The sequence below is a fragment of the Schistosoma mansoni genome, chromosome 4 (assembly GCF_000237925.1).
Source record: "Schistosoma mansoni strain Puerto Rico chromosome 4, complete genome".
Lineage (NCBI taxonomy): Eukaryota > Metazoa > Platyhelminthes > Trematoda > Strigeidida > Schistosomatidae > Schistosoma > Schistosoma mansoni.
This window is the reverse complement of record NC_031498.1, coordinates 1,227,417-1,247,533: the sequence shown is the minus strand read 5'-3', so window position 1 is coordinate 1,247,533 and position 20,117 is coordinate 1,227,417. Positions and strand designations below refer to the sequence as shown.

The 20,117-nt window shown below is 33.5% G+C and overlaps 1 protein-coding gene across 1 annotated transcript in view; it reads right to left on the bottom strand.

The window, feature by feature from the left end:
• The window catches only part of Smp_158820 (myotubularin-related protein), a gene marked incomplete at its 5' end in the record, with an annotated part of 96,548 nt that overhangs the window by 27,080 nt on the left and 49,351 nt on the right, over positions 1 to 20,117 (bottom strand). The window contains 6 exons of the mRNA XM_018796499.1: positions 6,639 to 6,947; positions 7,517 to 7,703; positions 12,115 to 12,530; positions 14,606 to 15,160; positions 16,642 to 16,978; positions 18,734 to 18,807. Of these exons, the coding sequence (XP_018651634.1) occupies positions 6,639 to 6,947; positions 7,517 to 7,703; positions 12,115 to 12,530; positions 14,606 to 15,160; positions 16,642 to 16,978; positions 18,734 to 18,807 (1,878 nt within the window). The remainder of the gene's footprint in view (positions 1 to 6,638; positions 6,948 to 7,516; positions 7,704 to 12,114; positions 12,531 to 14,605; positions 15,161 to 16,641; positions 16,979 to 18,733; positions 18,808 to 20,117) is intronic.

The following is a 20,117-nucleotide window of genomic DNA, read 5'->3' as shown; positions in this document are numbered from 1 at the left end:
AGGAAAACCGGGAGAGCGCGGGGAGGGTGTTCCGCAGGCGGGAGTGGCCCCAGAAGGGGAGGAAGGGGCGGTCCGGTGATTCCAGGTGGTCTAGCTTCAATTGACACACGCTTTCAACTATGAAACTGAAGATTATCAGCAAATAAACTGTTTAATATTATTCGATATTAAACACTGAAGGAGTACTGAAGACAATGAGAGTTTCATCTACTCAGAGAAGTTCGTGTATCTAGGTAGCTACATAAGTGCTGGTGGTGGCGTGAGTGATGAGATTGATACACGTATAATGAAAGCCAGAGCGGCTTATGCCAATCTGGGCCATCTTTGGCGCCTTCGTGATGTTAGTCTGGCTGTAAAAGGTCGGATCTACAACGCGTCGGTGAGAGCAGTTTTGCTCTATGCTTGTGAAACCTGGCCTCTCCGAGTTGAGGATGTTAGACGTCTCTCTGTGTTCGATCATCGTTGTCTCCGAAGGATTGCTGACATTCAGTGGCAACATCATGTTAGTAATGCAGGGGTTCGGCATCGTGTGTTCGGGCGCAGAGACGATAATTCAATTGGTGTCACCATCTTGAAACATCGACTTCGGTGGCTTGGACATGTTTTACGAATGTCGTCCCAGAGGCTTCCACGTCGTGCATTATTTGCCGACTCTGGGACTGGTTGGAAAAAGCGGAGAGGAGGTCAGTGTATGACATGGTGTCGTGGCATGAAAGAAAGCTGCAAAGGGCTAGCTTCTGTTGGTCCTTCACGACTCCCTGGTTGGGGTCCGAGAGATGGTGCAACACAGTGGCTAGAGACGTCATCAGATATGGCTCAGAATAGAAGCCAGTGGCGAGCCTGCTGTAACCTTCTTCTACTTTCTTCATAAAGAGTAGCTATAACTTTCTTAACTGAAAGAGTCTTCTGGTTGTACATTTCAGTTCCTCTCATCATTACTCTTCTCTTTTTTTCATCCCTTTTTTCTTCTTTTATATATACGCATCTCCCTCCTTTCTCCTCCCATTCTCTTTATTTTGTGTGGTGCATATGTATCCGGTGCCCTTTGTACCAATATATATGTGATTAAATAAATAAATAATAAATCATCTACTCAGACCAAACGGCTATTGAGATGGAAAGTGTTCATTTTCTATATCTCATTTTCTCTTAAATTCCCAGTAAGGTAATAATGCAACCATGAGACATCTAACTGTTATAATTCTTAATCCTTGTAAACGTCTGGTCATCACTATAATGTCGATGAATCTCAATTAAACACTCCAGCACTAACACTCATACAAGTACCCAGATATAGGAACTTTTCGACTACTTCTAACGACTAACAACAAAAGAGTAAGTATCTCAACGAGCTCTTGTTAGTTTTCTAAACATTAATGAACTGGTACATGACCAGTAAGTTTCAAAACATAAAAACTAAGTCTTACTGTGAAATTTCACACTAGACAATGAAATCTACATATTGACTGATATATTAACTAAACAAACTACAAGTCTACTTTAAAGTAAGCAAATGAAAAATAGTGAATTATTAGAGCTAAATTTAACAAAACATAATAACCGATAGAGAAGCTACGAAAAAGAAAGACACACATACACACACACACGAACAAATAAAGCAATAACGGTAAATGAAATGAATTATAATAACACAAATTTACAACAGATAATTACAACGTAAACACTAACAATAATAATAATGGCAAATGAAAAATGTAAACAAAATAATTGGCAACATAACCGACAACAAAAAAGAACTAAGGATTCAATAGATCCACATATATAACATCAATCAACTCTGAACTATTTGACGAAAGGTATTATTAACTAGTTGAACAAAAAAAAAGGTATTACACAACAATGTAAGTATGAGAGAGCAGCACACAGAGCGAAAAATCATTGAAAGAATAAACAAACAGACACCCACTCACACATACATACATAAAACACTAATATACATTAAACCCATTATAAAGTTTAATATAATTCATAAAATTAATGAAAGAAATAGATAAGAGACAAATCACTTTCTTTTAACACCAAATTATTCTAACTTCTTTGAATAAGAAGATATTCTAAATGAGGGAATACGGCTAAGAGATGTATAAAATTGAACAAATACAATCATAGATTGTTTGCCTATAGATATATTGTACAAATAAATTAACTACACTCAAATAGGAATCATTGTAATATATATTCACATAGCTTCAATCAGTGAATAAATATCTGTATGTTTTTATAAGAAAACTATTTTAAAACTCAACAAGATCTTACCATCACGAACTAAAACAAATAGAAGAGAAAAGAAGCAAGAAAAATATGGTTAAATTGAAAGTATGCCGACTAAGAATTCAGACAACACAACTACCATTCAATGTAATGACATTTATTGATTACATAAGTTGGTGTTGTTTTGTATGAGTGGTGGGATGTATATCACTTATTTGGTCGATAAAAAGCCGGTTAGTTGATATTGGCTTAAGATCTGTAGTACAGTTTTATATCCATTCTCTTATCATCCACTAAAACCTTGAGTAAAATTTCATATTCAGATTTGGATACTATTTGATATATAAATTCAATATGAACATATGCTTCACATTTTCTTCATTGTCTCTTTCGTTACTTACTTTTAAGTGAAGGAAGTTTGCCTGGTACATATTTGTGTCAACACAATCATAATTAAAATACTTTAGATATCCATGAGAAAAAATAAATCGTAAATCTGATATTGAAATGAAAAAAAAAGTAACTAAGTGATCTATAAACAGAATTGGCTAGCCAGGGTTGGATGATGAGTGAAACTTCTAAGATAAACGCAACACACGAATACAAGGATTGAACACTGAACAAGACAGTGATACAAGTGTTAATTATATAAAAAAAACTTTAAAAAGGGCTACCTAACGACATCCACCTAGCAATTATCTATAAAAACGTCCAAGTAGTGAAGTACACAAAAAAGAAATACGAAAATCACTGTAACTTCAGGTGAATTTGCATGAAACAAGCCTCACAACAAATCTGTATATAAACCAAGTCAGCATAAAAGGAAGAATCAAGTTACTGTAGAGTTTACTTCGTAGTCAGATTAACCCTTGAAATCTACCTGTCAACCTTGTAATCCACAACTACATTCAATTCAATGTCGAAATTGTCATTTTATCTATTGTTCATATTTAAAATATTATGGTTTTGAACATTTGAGATATAAACTAACATACAATTGGTTGTCGATTCTATAGCTAACTCAACATAAAAGCGTTAGGATATGATTGAGGTGACTCAACGAACAACAGTGATAAAATTCTATTATACATATAGTATTTGAATATAAACAAAGAAACATTTGAGTATATAGAATATTTCACGAAACATGTCTGTCAATGACTATAGTCTGAATATAGAAAAATGGAGCGGGTTCGAATTTTTACACTGTTAAATACTTTGAACACATACATATACAAAGAGAAAGGAGTTTATTTGGTAATAGCATTTTTAGGTACAATGTGTTAGGAAGTGATGATTGTCTCACATCAATGAACACACACACAGTACACACTTAATATAAAACGTATATATTGAGCCTAATGATCAGACTAAACTCTTGTAGATATCAATTTTAAAAGCATACAGTAACAAGACGATAGCTCTGCATTAAGTATAAAGCCTATATGAAGGAAGCGCTAGATGAAAAAGAGAACATTTGGAAGGCAAAGACTGCAAAAGTCTTGAAAACAGAAAACGTAAGAAAGGTGTATTAAAATCAATGATGCATAATATCATTCAGTTAATTGCACGGTAGATAGACTAATTGTTGAGTAATCAGTTAATAGGTAGCCATGTGTAACCATCAATGTTAATTTCAGCTGGTAAAGAGACGAATGACTAATTACCGTTAAGCTGATTATGTTTGGAAGACTGTTATAGTATAATGCAAATTATCTCTTTCGACTTTACACGTAATCTCCGTGTAATTCATTTTATCTGTTTGAAACACGTAAAAAACCGTGGTATTAGAAACCCTGAAATTTATATAATTACATCCACTAGTTAAGTGTAAAGAAAACATTGAAATGTAGTGATGAGTTTATTATTTCTTATTTATACAATGAATTAGTTGAATGCTTTCTCTACTGAAAAACAAAAACATTTATTTTAAATCAACATGAACATTGGTTACAGCATGTAAAACTTATATCAATGTAGATTCTTTTTACTGTTGAGATTATCGTTCTTACAAACCATCACATTACAAAGCTATTTATTATTATGCCCCCGAATGCCTTGGTACGGCCGAGAGTGAGGAGGGCCCGCCCTTTCTCTGGAAATGCACTCACACAGCCACATAGCCTATGCCAGGGAAGTCCTACTCACTGTCTCCTCATGGCGGGATTGCTTACGAAATTGAGAGGACGAAAAATGAATATCCGGCGCTTTAACCGGGTTGATGGACACGGCGAGTCAACCTAGGAGAGTTGGAAAACCCTCATTCCAAACCAGTGGTGTACATGAGCTCCAGTATCCTGAGGGAACAAATGGAGTGTGAATCAAACGTTGGTCACCGGCTACCATGGGACTGCATCTCCTCACGATGCTCCACTGGATTGTAGATCAGACCTTTAGGTCAAAGGCTCAGGGTGTGACCCCCCCAGGAAAACCACCTGCTTCGGCCTGGGCACCCGTACAGTATCATCGCCCTCACACAAATCAAATGAGATTTGTGCGACGCGTATATATCTGGTGCTCCCTTGTACCTATATTTATGTGTTTAAATAAAATAAAAAATAAATAGTGCATAAGTAACACCTATAGTATAGTCCAAATTCGGATTTTGATGCTTTCCCTTAAGCGGAAAAAAAGTATAAAAAAAAGTAACGGCTAATATTCAGGCAGATTACTGATCATACTGAAATCCAAGTTAACTGATTATGTTAGAATTTCCGATAGTTCATCGATTACAAAGCATACTGACCTACTATTGTATATATATTATACAATATAGGCCGATTGTTTTTCTGAAATAGACAGCACTACTATTATCATTAACAAGTAACTAAATTATAATTGAAAAAATACAAAACATGGCTTGAAAGGATTGTTTTGTATAATTTAGTAGAATATAGTTCAATTAAGTATTTTAAAGAGAAATTCAAGTTAGTAAACAATGGGGACAATTATTATTAATGAGGATGATGATGAGAGATATCAAAATGCACGCACACACCAGAAGAACAATAAAAATGATATGAAATGATTGGACTTTTCAAACAAGTTAGTTTTCTTTATTAAATTTCTTCTGTTTGTAATATGCATATGATTTGGAACTTACCTTTGTGTTTCTTAACTGCAAGTGAATATAGGTAAATGATATATATATATATATATATATATATATATATATATATATATATATTAGAACAACTAGAGTGATAACTCAATAGTCTCCACGTAATAATTATGTGAAAATGGGTTTTTGTGGAGATTGTAGTAATTTAATAGTTGAATTCATGAGTTCATGAAAGCCAGACAACCATGTGAAACCTGGTAATAATCATTGTGTGCTCACTTCTGACTAAATTCAAGATGGATTTCTGCGAATCCTGGTGAGAATCCGTGATCAGTGGAGTTCAATCGTTTCTGTTGTGAGGCAGTTACTGACTGAAGACAATGGTAGACAGTCGTGCAGTCTCGTGGATTGATTGAAGTTAAACATTAACATTGTTGGAAGATGGTTCAGTGGTCTAAAGGTTAAGTGTTGGTGTACGAGACAGAAGGTACTGGGTTCGAGTCCCACGTACCGAATCATGGACGCGCACTGATGAGGAGTTCCATACTGCGACGAAACACTCGTCCAGTGCTTCCAGGTTTTCTATGGTGGTCTCGATTTATTCGACTCATGTATTTAACTAATAATTATGTACTCACTAGAATTAACTATGAGAGTTAATTCCATAAGTTCTAATGAAATGCTGTAACCAGTAAAAATTATTCTTGTTGAATGTGAAATAGTTAACTAGTTATTAACCTCTTGAAAAACCGCTGAATAATATTGTGAATTGACTGAAGTTAGACAAGTGAACCATTATGATAAAACGGCATCTATAGTGTAATATTCATGTCAGGTTCATATTTTGTGGATTAAATCAACATAAATTTCATACAGGATGTGTTTTTTTAAATGACTCTGTGTAATTTTCCCATAAGTGATATTACTAATTAATCATCAAGTGTGTGTAAAAATCACATATATAGATGAATGTATGTTTGGTTATAGACGATGTGTTCTTGGGATGGTCAATAAAATCTTCTTTTGGATCCGTTTTTATGTCATTATGTTTTGTGGTGAAGTTTGCAACGATTCTTGGTATTAAATGCTTATCGCGAGATTTGTATGTTCTGGATTCAATACTAATGAGGTCGTGGATATGCACTGCTTAGGAATCATAAAAAACATCTTGATCCTGAACAGTCGAATAACTAAAGCCAGTCTGTGACAAAAGTTGTAAAAAAACGAGTGTTTACATTAAAATACATATAGATAGATACGATGTAACTAGGATTTACGCTCCTTTCATCAATAACAACAGTTTATATACAGTTGACTTCAACAGTCAGAGAAAATCTCAACTTACATTTTGTCCTATTATTGGTCACATTTGAAACAACCGGACTAGGTTTATTGATAATTGGCTTGAACTCTTTTGATAAATTATCTGTTGATGGAATTTTAGAGGAAGCAACAGTAGTAGAATTAGAAACAATAGGTAGTTGAGATGAATTTGACAACTCATCTGTCGCTAAATAACCAGTTTCTGAAGTGATAACACTACTTGGTCTACTACTATTAATAGCTGACATAGACATATCGATTAGTGCACGAATATAACGTATATGTTCTTTAGAAACAGTCGAATGAGAAAGAGTAGAATCAGCATTATCGTCTATGAAAAGAAGAAAAGGTTTCAAAGATAAATTAAAGTATTTGAAAGTTTTATAAGAAGAAGAGTAAAAAAACTGCTTGGTCAAAAACTGATAGCGAATAATCAATGCAAGAGTTAGAAATAGTCACTGAAATTTTTTTGATAAGGTTATAACCGTAACAGATTGATCTCAGTTAAAATATCATTAAAAACTAGGGAGCGCGCGCTACTTACCTGATTTGTCTTGAACAAGGGAGAACTATAATAAAGTTTGAATTAAATACTCAATATCGGTTAAGTGCTCTGGCACGAGACTGGTAGGTCCTGGGTTCGAATCTCCTGAGGCGCGATCGTGGATGCACACCGCTGAGGAGTCCCACAATAGGTCGAAACGGCCGTCCAGTGCTTCCAGGTTTTCTATGGTGGTCTAGCTTCAATTGACTCATGATTTCAACTATGAAAAATACTGAAATCACAAAACCCTTTCTGACCAAATACTCAATAATAATAATACTCAATAATCTGATTAGAATGGTGAAAAATTGATTTAGGTAAATTCATGTTGCTGCTTTTTTAAATAGTTCACATACCATAATCTCCAGTGTTATTTTTAGATGAGGCTTTAATATTCTTGAAAGTATTCAAAATTACATTTGATTGTATTTCGCTCCCACGCAATAGATAAGCTTTAGTTTCAGGATGTTGCCATGTGACCACTGGAAAACGACCACGTCTATGTGAACGAGCCACTTTAGCTAAACAATTCTGAGTAATACCCTTTTAAGAAAAACATATAGAAATGGAAAAGTGAAGGAAATGCCAAATATATTATTTAAACTAAACAATTGAATCTGACATAAGTGTATGTTACTCAGAGTGTCCAACAAAAGATTAGGAGCAAAGAGTGTCATACTAATGGATTTCTTTGTTGTAAGTCAAGTAACCATAAACAGTATGGAAACTCGCACATACAAGGACGTCTATTTAAGTTTTAGTATCACATTAGTACAATAAGACAAAATTATAAATGACAATGTTAGAATAGCAGAAATTGTAAGATTGCTAAGATTTAGTCTACAGAATAGCGGAATGGTTAGTCTAAAAATTCGAACAAGTGATTAGTTAAGTATCCAAGCATATTGTTCATGATACTTTACAATTTGTAGATGGTGCTACCAATAATTTCGAGAGAACTCATGATTTCATTTGATGTTAGTTCTCGCAATTCACCAATGTACCGTTACAGATATGACTACATTGAAGCTAACAAATCACATGTGACACACTGTACTTTCAAAATACAGTTCAGTTTTTTTTACAATGAAATCTAAGAGTAATTAAACATAAAAAGAATTATTCTCTACAGAAAGAATCATGAAGATCACCGTTGTGGTGTTTTTTTCTCCCAAAGAAAGTCAGTTGAGTCAAGTAAGTTTGCTTCTAATTGACACAAAATTTCAAACAATACAATTATCCCTTTGATAAATTTCGATAATGTAATAAGACGAAGATTATCAGCGCAATACATTCCGAACAATCTGATCACACACATACTTGTAAAGAACATTTATATATAAAAATAAAAGGTCAACTAGACTGGAAATGGGGGTAAGAATAGACAAGGATAATAATAATAAAAATAATGTGAAAACAATTTGACACCTAATCACTCTCGATAATAAGCTAATATTACCATGGTAGGTTTAAGGAGAGAACAAACTGTTTTTGAATACACAAAGGGGGTTTGAATTTTCGTATGGCTAAGGCTTCAATAAACCTTAGTATACTCCCTTTTACACTTTTATACAACGCCACAAAAGCTGAGTTTAGACCAATCTTATGGCCCCTGTTGCGATTATATGTTTGGCAATAGAGGATGATGGATGTTTATCCTCTAATCTCGTATTGGGTCATTTGATTCTATTTGTTTTTGCAACCATTTGGGTACACTGCTAGCCACTATCCATCTTTGCTTACATTTGGGTACATGTTCACGCACCCTAATTTTCAGATCACGATTGCTCCTCCCTATGTATGTGTGACCACACACACACACATTTAAATTGATAAACGCAGTGGGATGTGACACAATCGATTTCATGTCTTTTAGGTTTTGAATGAAGCATGGACCTCGTTCTTTCCTTGATAATAATCTTCGTTGCACAATACGTTTTGGTGATGACATAGTTCTGATAATCTTCCTTGTCTTATTACATTATCGAAATACAATTATTACCATTAGTAGTAGTGTTAGTATTAGTATTGCTACACAGAATTGCGTTTAAAATTCAATGAAACACAATAGTGATGAGAGTGTTATAAGAAAATCAGACAATCAATCATGTACATATCACTGAATAATACTTCGATGTAATGTACAAATTAAACTGATGTCCATAAAATTAAGAATTAATGAATTTTGGACAATATTTCACTTGATGGTTTAGTATTGATGAAAAAAAATGTATCAAACAGACATAAATTAACTAAACAGTCTTCAACTATAGCGTAGGATCAGACACAAATATGCATCGGTTCAAGTTTCCACACCTCATTAGCACAACAGCGTGAACAGCAAATTTATAGAAGTAGTTAATTCAATGGTAGTAACAATTAAAAGAAAGATTGCGTATAAGGACATAATACAAAAAGAAAGAATTAGTTCGTAGAAAGACAAGTATAAAGTAATTTTAATCTCACGGTTTAAGGGAAGACAAAGAGTGTATACATCTACACCATTGTGATCGATTCTGAGCCATGTCACCCGGAGTCTACAACTATTGGTTACGATAGTCGCGTGGACGCCAACAAAACAGTCTATATCTGCCAACATACTTCAAACTAAAAGTTAGTAACCTCAAAAACATGACATGTTTTGGTTTGGCCGCCCCCCCTTTCTTCCAACCGTCTTCAACACTAGTCAGCATTGCGCATCATGGTAATCCGTGTTCAGGAAAGTTACATATAACTAATCAATTTCATATTAGACTCATTTTACAAAGTATTCACTTGTATGCCCTTTACTATAAAAACTATTTGTTTGAAATATGTTAGACTAGACTACAAAAGATCTTGTTATGGAACATTTGTAAAAAGTAAAAATCAGATTATTTAGTTAAAAACGATTTACTATTCTATCAATGTTAACATTAAACAGTTTTCTTTAATATTTTCACAGTTGAAATCATGAGTCAATTGAAGCTAGACCACCATAGAAAACCTGGAAGCACTGGACGGCCGTTTCGTCCTATTATGGGACTCCTCAGCAGTGCGCATCCACGATCCCGCACTCGCGAGACTCGAACCCAGGACCTACCAGTATCGAGCCGAAGCCGAAGTTTTCTTTAAAACAAGGAATTAGAATTTTTTTATTTCAGCGTAACTAACTACTTATATATATCAGACGGAGTGGATAACAACACATTATTAAGATATAGAATAAGTTAAACTAATTAATTTATTTACAATAAACCAGTGTCAATCACAAGCAATATGAAAACTGGTATATATGCGGAGTTTTACTACCACATGAGTACGGTGAGACAAAATTACAAGGTTACATGCTTGAATAGCAGAAGTTGTAGTGGTAATAGAGAATGAAGAAAGGATTAGGCGCAGACAAAATGATTTGATTAAAACTATATATAAATTCGTAGAATAAAAAAAGTGTAAGATGATTTTAAAACTTCAAAATTAAAAGAAGATAAAGAGTGAATGTATTTGCGTCATTGTGACTAATTCTGCACTATGTCAATGCCTAACATAACCAACTGATGGTCAAAAAATTCTTGAAGACCCTAACCAAACAGTCCACACCTACATGTCATCACAGTTCAGTTCAACAGGCAATGAATTTATGAAGTGGACCCACGTTCTGGATTACGCACCCACCCTTGCTTTTAGTTAATCCTACGCTAACAGCAATCAACATCGCCTGCTGCGGTAAATGAATATCCAATTAACAGTCTCTGCTTTCAACTAGATTCATTCACAGAAAGCCTTAAGTGAATTAGACAAAGCCTGTGTTAACACACAGATCTGAATGATTCTAAAATGAGTGTTTAAAACTACTTATTAAAAACATATTAAAGTAAAACTACCCCTCTGTAAAAAAAACAATCCTAATAGAAAATCTTGGATCGATACTGTGGTTCTACCTTACCGACAAAGTACGACTCAAGAATTACAACGGATATTGAAAACGTACAAAATCAAAGATTTCTAAAAGACAACTAGCACTATGAGAGACGCTTTAGTTAGAATAAGAAATGAGATCCTGTTCACTTCCACATAAACTTGTGCCTACAGATTAGGTTGTATCGACTGTGGTGCGGCCACGTTGGAGAGTCTTCACGTGAGATCTCGGACTTATGCCAAGGAACACTCGGATTACACAAAAAAATTTCCAAATAATCCTGTAGAATTGGTAAATCTGTTAGTTAAATTAGCAATATAAAAGTACAAGCTGTTTCCAATAATCACCAAATTGATATTGAAAAACATTAAAATAATTAAGAAAGGCTTTTCTAACTATAATGCTATGAAGAACATTCATCCAACCACATTTGACATACAATCTATACAACTAATTTTAAACCCACTACTTCATATTACAAGTGCATATATTTTTCATACCGAAATTCTGACGCACAAATTAATACAGTGACCAAGATTAGCCTGACATTGGCATATTCAGACCTATTATGATTTTGACCGTACCAAAAATTATTCTGCACTGTATCCTTAGTACTATTTAAACTTGTGTTAATTTGTTTATGTTATTTATTTAATCTGAAGAAGTGGCTTAGATTAAATCGCGAAACCACAAAAATACAATTTTTCTACTCATTGAGATATAACAAGAAATATATTTATTTTTAACTTCCTACTCTATGCTCAATTTATTCGAAACTATCATATCTAACCTTGGCAACGGTACCTATACTGTGCTAAAGTTTTACTACAACAGTATATAGAGTGTAGTACTCAGGAAAATAGTTGTCATGCCATTAAAAATTTATTTATTATTGTTTATGAATAACGATCAAATGAGTAAACACTTATTTTTCACTTATCTCAATTTTCGTAATTTCTAACAAATAAACGAAACTATAGTTAAGTATTACTATTAATTGAATGATAATCAAATCTATGGAATAAATACTAGTTACAAAAAGAATAAAATTACCTGTGGTATGATGAGAAAACTTGGATACGATTTCACTAAACTATGGTGAACATTAAATGCAACTAGGCGGGCAGAACAATACACTCGACTACCACCATCTCCACTACTTCCAGCACCGACAGAAGAACGATTCAAAGAACCACTGCCGTTTTCATTCAGTCCAACCGAAACATTATTCGACGGTACTGTCAGTGTTGAAGTTGCTGCACCCAACACTGTAGCACCCGTAGTGATTCCAGGATTAAAATTACCATCGAAACGTGCCATGTCCAAATAGCCTGAAGATTGTGTTAATAGTCTTATAAAATTTGGGTCAACAATCGTAGAAGCTGTCGATGATGCAGATAGAGACGGAGGAACTAGGAAAGCTTTTAGCGTAGCAGCTAAATTAGCGGCTGCTTCCTCAGCATAAACAGCTGCAATAATTTTTTTTCAAAAAAACGACATCATCAAAGTTCAAAGTAAAGGTTTAAACTATTATATAGTTATTATTCGCGATGATAAAAACCATTTAATTGAGTATAACCACTGAAAAGAAGGTAGAAATGTAGATGTATGCAAATAATCCAAATTCACATGTATGAATACTGATGGATCTCTGTACTGCGAATCTTGAAAAGCTGAACTGCAATCCTGGCTAATACTAATAATCCAAATAAATAGACAAAAGCTTTTGACAATTGAATAAAGTTCTCTCTTTCCCTATCTCTTGGAATATAAAACCTTTTTTCCAATGAAATCCGGTAAACAAGCTGATTTCAGTTTTTGTATATCATTTGATTGTATGCAGCATAGAATATTCGGTGAATTCAAGGTTGACATGCAGTTTGAAAAGTTATTTGGTAATTGATAATCTACGATACATGGGACCTAAACGGTTTGGGTTAGATCCATAAGATTATCATGGACATGCACCTCTGAAGAGCCTTGCATTAAAATGAAAGTGCTATCTAGTACTACTTGACTTTCAATGATACAGCAAGCTGAGATCAATCTGTAGTGAACACGACCAACAAATTAAATTAGTCTGCTCCAAACCTTGTCGATTAAACAATAATGTATGACAGAAATTCTGCATTAACTCAATAGCCCTCATTTTGGGTTTCCATTGTATTAAAATAAGAGGAAGAAAAATAAATCGAGGAGCATACCAAAGATTTCTTTGAAATATAAGATGAATTCAACTCAGGTTTCCATAATTTTTATGCTACGTTTACAATGAATAACCACATTTACTTATTCGTCAGCTGCAGATTCGTGTACATGGCTTTCAGTTACAGTGAACTTGTGAGGGTCAATGATACCACACGACTGCCCAAACGAAAGAAAAAGGATTTGGATTCGAACCCACAACTTGGTAGCTGAAAAGTGAATAGGTTAACCAGTGAGCTACCGCTCCACACAATAACTTAAGCTGAATTGTAATCTTTGATAATTAGAAAAGTATATCTCCTATTACAAAAATGTAAACTACAGACTCACTATTTTGAAAAGAAGTAGGTAACATACCATTCAGTTGACTATAGCGATGGTTCTTAGGAGAATGCGAAGACGATTGATATATCATGGTTTTGTTCTCTGAGTTAACAAATTGCTGGTTACTGTGTGTACGCCTAAAGGCCAGAATAAAACAGAAAAATAAACAGAATACATTCTGTATTTAATTATTCATTTATAAGTTCATGAATAAAACGTATTAACGCCTCCAGGAGGTTGGAAATAATTAGCAGTAAGCCATGAACCTAGGCTTAGTGCTGGTTGGTAAGGTGCATCTGAAAGTGAATTACAAAAATTGTGCTTATGGCTATCGTTACAAGAAACAGTTAACAACCATTAACAAAACTGGGGTCCTCTTAGACAAAAGAACTAATACTCCTTGCATGCTCCAAATGAGCGTCAACTAGTGTTACTCATTTATGATATGGTTGGATCATTCAAACCTGTAGGACGAAAAAATCGACTTTGATTAACCACTGTGTATTGTCTTACTTCACGCTTGCCTAATCGCTAGTACTGGTACTATAATAACAGTGAAGGTTATGTTATTTTGTATGCAATTACACACCATTGGTACACATACGGAGAGAGAGAGAGAGGAAACGAGGTCAAATGAAAAAAACTACGGACTGAAAAAATGTTTGGAAAAAATCCTCAAGACCATAAAATAATGATAGTCCAGTTAAATATAAATACTGGTTTACAGCTACAAAGAAAACAGACACTATAGAAGATTCTTTCCGGCCAATTCATCAAAATGAAATAGAGTAGAAGGGGGGGAACTTTCTGAATTGTTCTGATTACGACTAGAACCCTTTATCCGGTTATTTCGATTCCTGTAACCGATAGGATGACAATAATAAAATAAAAAAAGGAATAACCCGACAAACAAATTCGTAATACGCTAATGACCTGAATTTTAAATACCTGCGATCCCCATTCGTTATTGAAGAATAATTTGCATCTGTTAACATATTGCTTTTATGGGTTTTACCTTTCAAATGCCTCATACGAACCATATTTGGTAAAATATAATCTTTGGTATTGCTACCAGTATTATTATTTAGATCTGTAGGTGTGGTACGATTACCCACTACATTTGTAGATCGCGGGAAAAGCAAACCTAATGGGGCTGAGTTAAATCCCATGCACATCATTGAGGGATAACGCAATTCTTCCAGCAGATTACGTAATTCATCTCTCGTTTCCGGCTGTATTTCACCAACATCAAATCCAATTTTAAGCATTTGAAAAGTTAATGAACGTAGTAACAGAACATCCAGATTTTCAGTACGATAAACTACACAGTGACGATTTGTAGTAGCTGAATACGTTGGACGTAATGCCGTACTTTTACCAAATACTGTGTTTGATTTAGACTTTTTACCAACAAATAATGTTGCTGAACGAAAACCAGATGTTATTGTTGTTAACGAACTAGGATTCGCTGATGACGATTGAAAAGCAGTAACCATTTGAACACAGCCAAGCTTTTTGATAGTATACAATGCAGATATAGGAAAACTTCGATTGATCACTTTATTAGACTCTGAAAGATAAGAAAAAAGTGTTAGACAGATCAGAGGAATCATAATTATTACGTACAGTCATTAACGATACCTCAGAAAAATAATGAATACAAAATATTTAATATTGATAAATATTCACATAAGTTCCAGTAGTCCATCATCATGTAAGGTGGTTAGGAGGTACGTGTGTAACCTGTTAGAGTAGCAGTAATTTGGAAGAGAGGTAAAGGTGAAAAAACTAGAATACTTATGGAAGTAGATACATAGAAAAGGATCAAAGAAGAGCACATCTCTGAACATTTCTGAACATATTTCTTGAAAAATGAGTTTGAAAGGAAGTAAAGTATTCACAAGTGCAATTCCTAGATATTGAGTCGATAGAGAAAACTATGTGGTTAACACAAAGGTGTTTAAAATAATTACCAATAAGAGAACACCACTTTAACTTCACTTTGCCAAGACCGTGATTATCAAGCGTTTTCGACCTGACTTTTATATACAGAAAAGAAGTGTGGTAAACCTGTCGTTGCTATGACAAGACGGGTATATAATTTCAAAGTTGGTCAATTATATCATCTTTCATTTAAAATAAAAAATTCCATTGGTGTTAACCCGTGACTTAAACTTTCATTTTATGTCAACCAGGTGAATTGAATATCATTTATTTGTTAAAACAATTTGTTTTTATTCACTGTCTGTTTATTATCATTTATAACTTCAGAGCATTCTTTTCATACTTTCACCTTGAATATACAAATACAGAATTGGTCTTAACCGTTCTACAGAATATCTTGTTTCTTCAATCTGTTTCTTAAGTCGTTTGAAGCCAAACTTTATTGATTACGGTACGTAAAGCCTTTTTATAATGACATAACTAACGTAGATTAAGGGCGTTTATATATGATGAGAAGCCTTTGAATATACATGAATTCATGTTATTCTGTAAGTTCAGTTGTGTTTTTTTGTTCTTGTTTTATTTACGAAATATTCACATCAATCAACTTATCGGTTATAATAGTGGTTCTTTTAAATATATAACTCGTTTTCTTTATAAGAAAAACTAAACGGAAATAGTCAATCACTTGAATGTTTCAGATGTTCATAATACACATAAATGGAATACGTTAGTCTAATTAGATATAGGGTCAGATGATAAAAGAGTAAGGTTGACAAGCCCATGGTATTGGTAGGTATTTGGTCTCACTTACCCAAAAAAAAACAGACATAAGCTATTGGATGAAACTGTGGCTCAACTTAGACAATATTTACACCATCACTAATCTATGGAAGAAAGAAGTATACACAAATTAACATAGGTTTATTGGTAGAGGGCACAAAAGTGCGAACCCGATTGTATCTACATTGTCTTTTCAATTCATGTTTTCCCTTTTCCCCAGTTACTCTAAGCGACACAAGTATTTACTAAAAGGTTTTTGGAATTTTCCTTTTACCGACAACAATCTCACTGGTAAATTTGTTAGTATTTTTAAAAACAACTTACGAAATGGATCTTTTGGTACACCTGTGAATATTATACGATAATTAGTAATAAATAACGCTCCTTGAGCAGGTAACAATGGTCTAAGCATAAGATCCACATCTAAATCACTTGCATCCAAATTTCCAAGTGAATCTTGTTGTTTAGTACTGCTATTGTCATTACTGTCGTTACCATGACCTCCATTAGAATTCATAATATTACTATTGAATGGATCCAATAGTTGATAATCATTACGTTCATAACGTCCATCTGGCAATAACTGACATGATAAACAATCATAACCACCAATTGGAATGGCAATTTCACCAGGTAGAAGGACTGGATTAGCAATCTCAGGCTAAAAAAAAACAAATACATGTGAAAGAAGTCAGAATCCAATGTCGACTCCTAAGCATACAAATATGATTATGATACAACAGGATTAATAGATTACACTTATATTCCGTGTTTCGCAATCCAGGTGAACTATATTGAGCCTATTCGTTTTTACATTGCATTTTCTTCCTATATGTGATACGACTGTGTAAAAATAAGTATAGAAACGATATTATATCGGTCTAGTGACGATATGATTTTTGAGAATTATTTGATGAAGTATAGTTGGAGAGCCAATAAATCTTCATTACAACAATCTTTCGTGTTCTTACTTTGTATCATGAGAATTCCAATGGTTCCCGTTTTCAAGTTTATGCAGTAGAATCAAGAAATCCCAGTGACTTTTGATTGCCAATTATAGATTGTAAGACTAAGAACTTAAATGAGTAGATGCATGCACAACACCGACAATATACCAGACATAACATATTGTCATATTATTTATGGAATAAACATTTTTTAAAGTTCCTACTAAGTAAAAAATTAGTTTGTGACAATTCAGTAGTCAGGTACTTGTGCACAATAGTTTAGTTAATTGACTAATTCGTCAAAATGTTACTTTGTGTATGTTCATTTACAACATCTCAAATACTAAAAGCCGACTTTGACAACAAATTTCAAAATGAATGAATTTTGAGCAATATTAGAAAATAGGTTGTTGTTTTGTTTTTGTTTCAATTATGACGTTTATTGATGATCCGATAATAGATATGACTGAAAATCTCCAATTCAATATTGTGATATTTTTTTAATTACCTCCAAATGTGAAGTATATCTTTCCAAATTTGTAGTGATTTGTCGAGGAAAAAATTACCCAACTAGTATGGTGTATGCTACTGATGTCAACAAATGTAAGTAGTATGTATCACCAGTCGAAAGTGGAATGTCTGGCGGCAGAAGGTTGAGAAAATTGAAGAGAACGAGAACAGTGAGTGATTGGTGTGGAAACGAAGGAACGATATAGTCTGAGACAATTGATGGATATTTTGTAAGTGAAGTATTTACTATATGGTTCTCAGATTTTACCAAGAAATTCTGTAATATTATAATAAAATACATTCGGTTGTCCCCACTGGTATTCGCATTCACAGCACTAGTATCTTGTCATCACCAGTCATACTAACATAGTCTTCATCTTAACGAATTAAGTTCAAATAAAAACGTGATTCAGCGGAGAGTGATCTTGTGAAAACAACTATCAGCAAATCAATCTTTTATATTATAAATAAGCTTCATGAATAAAATAATGGTATCCTTCATATTCAAATCATCACTTAATTTGAAGCTTAAACAAATCTGTTTATTCCAAAAGCCAAATAATATGAACATGAATTTGAGGACAGAATTTGTGGTTTTAGAAAAAAAATAACCCTACATAACACACAACGCATGCAGAAACGGAAACATGTCCAGAATTTTTGATAAATTCGTTTTTAAAAAAAACTATCCATCAGATTCATTCATTCCATATTGGTAATGATAAAAGTAATCACTAACATTATGAGTAATTGGTACAGAGGCGCGTTCGTGGTTAAAGTGTTCAACTTTCACCTACCATGTCCCTAGTTTGAGCCCCGCCCTAATTTGGTTTGTGCAACTAAATAGTATTGTTATCCCTCGTGTTTAGAGCATGACTTAAACACAAGCACTCGGTGAATTTAGTATGAATAATCAAATTATGAAAAAAAATAAGTAGACTATATGACAAATTTCATACCTTTTTCATATGTGGAATATTTTGTACTTTGGGGTAAATATCTTGTAAATTGATTAAATGACTTTCTATGATGGCTAAAAGTTCAAAGTAAAATAAAGTAAAAAAGTTAGAAATAATGGAAATGATCAGAAATAGAAAACAAAACCTTAATAAATAAATAGACATGTAGATCATAATTAGAAACGATCGTAATGGTCTACACTGGTGATTGAATTTTGATCAGTGCGTTGTATCGATGAAGCCATTGTACCACAAGGTTTTACAGAATAAATGTATTATGGCTAACAATGGAATATAGAAACACACTTCATCTCATTCGGGACTCGTCAACTGGATGCAGCCGCATCTCAGTGTTGGAGTTTTCATACTAGGATTCAAACCCGAAAACATTCGCCTCAAACTACCAACGCGTCAACCACTGAGCTATTGGAGTTCAGATAACCACTAACTTTTGTTCAGTGGGTTTACTATTTATATCATTATTAAAAAGGATCTGAATTATTCGGTTGTTTATATTATTGACTGAGGAAGAAAAATACATCTAGCTGACGAATTATAACCATGACAAAAAGCGTTTCCTTCGTTCTATTGTTAACCACAAATTCATCTATTCTACAAATATTATAATGCCCAGAAGATTTTGTGAAGACTGATTTAATTTTTCGGTTACATATTGGACGCAAACACACTTGTCCTGATGGTTAAAAGCTCGCCACAAGACCTGAAAGTCTTGGTTTCGACTCCTCGTGGGATTGTGGATACACACTATTAATGAACTACATACTATAATAAAATATCTGTTCAGTATTTCCTGGTCTTCACTTACGTCCCAAATGGAACGAACTTATGAAGGATATAACTTACAAATATAAAACGATTAGACTGATATGATTTGATGTTACACTTTGCGTACATGTATTCAGGTTTACAGACATTGCAGTAAAACATACGGGTAAATTTATCAATAAAGTAAACATTATGTTGTATGATGACGCATTTCACCATTACATACATGACTACTGAATTCAAGATTACATAATTCAATTGGCAAGAATATATTACGACTTGGTTATAATAAATGTAGGTATATTAAATTTGAAAGTTATCAGATATACGAAAAATGACATAGACTAGTTTATTATTCGTATATATATATATATATATATATATATATATATAGTTGTCAAAGAAACTGTTTTTCAAATGTAGAAAAGTAAACAAGGGACACATCACTGATCATTTGTATTAGTTAATGTCCAAAAAAGGATCAAAATATTCCGAAAATCATAATCATACTGAATACAGAAAAAGTTTGATTTTTACGACAAAAAATGAGTCGTTTTGAGAGATCCATTTGTTTCATAGCCATAAAAATAAATTTCAA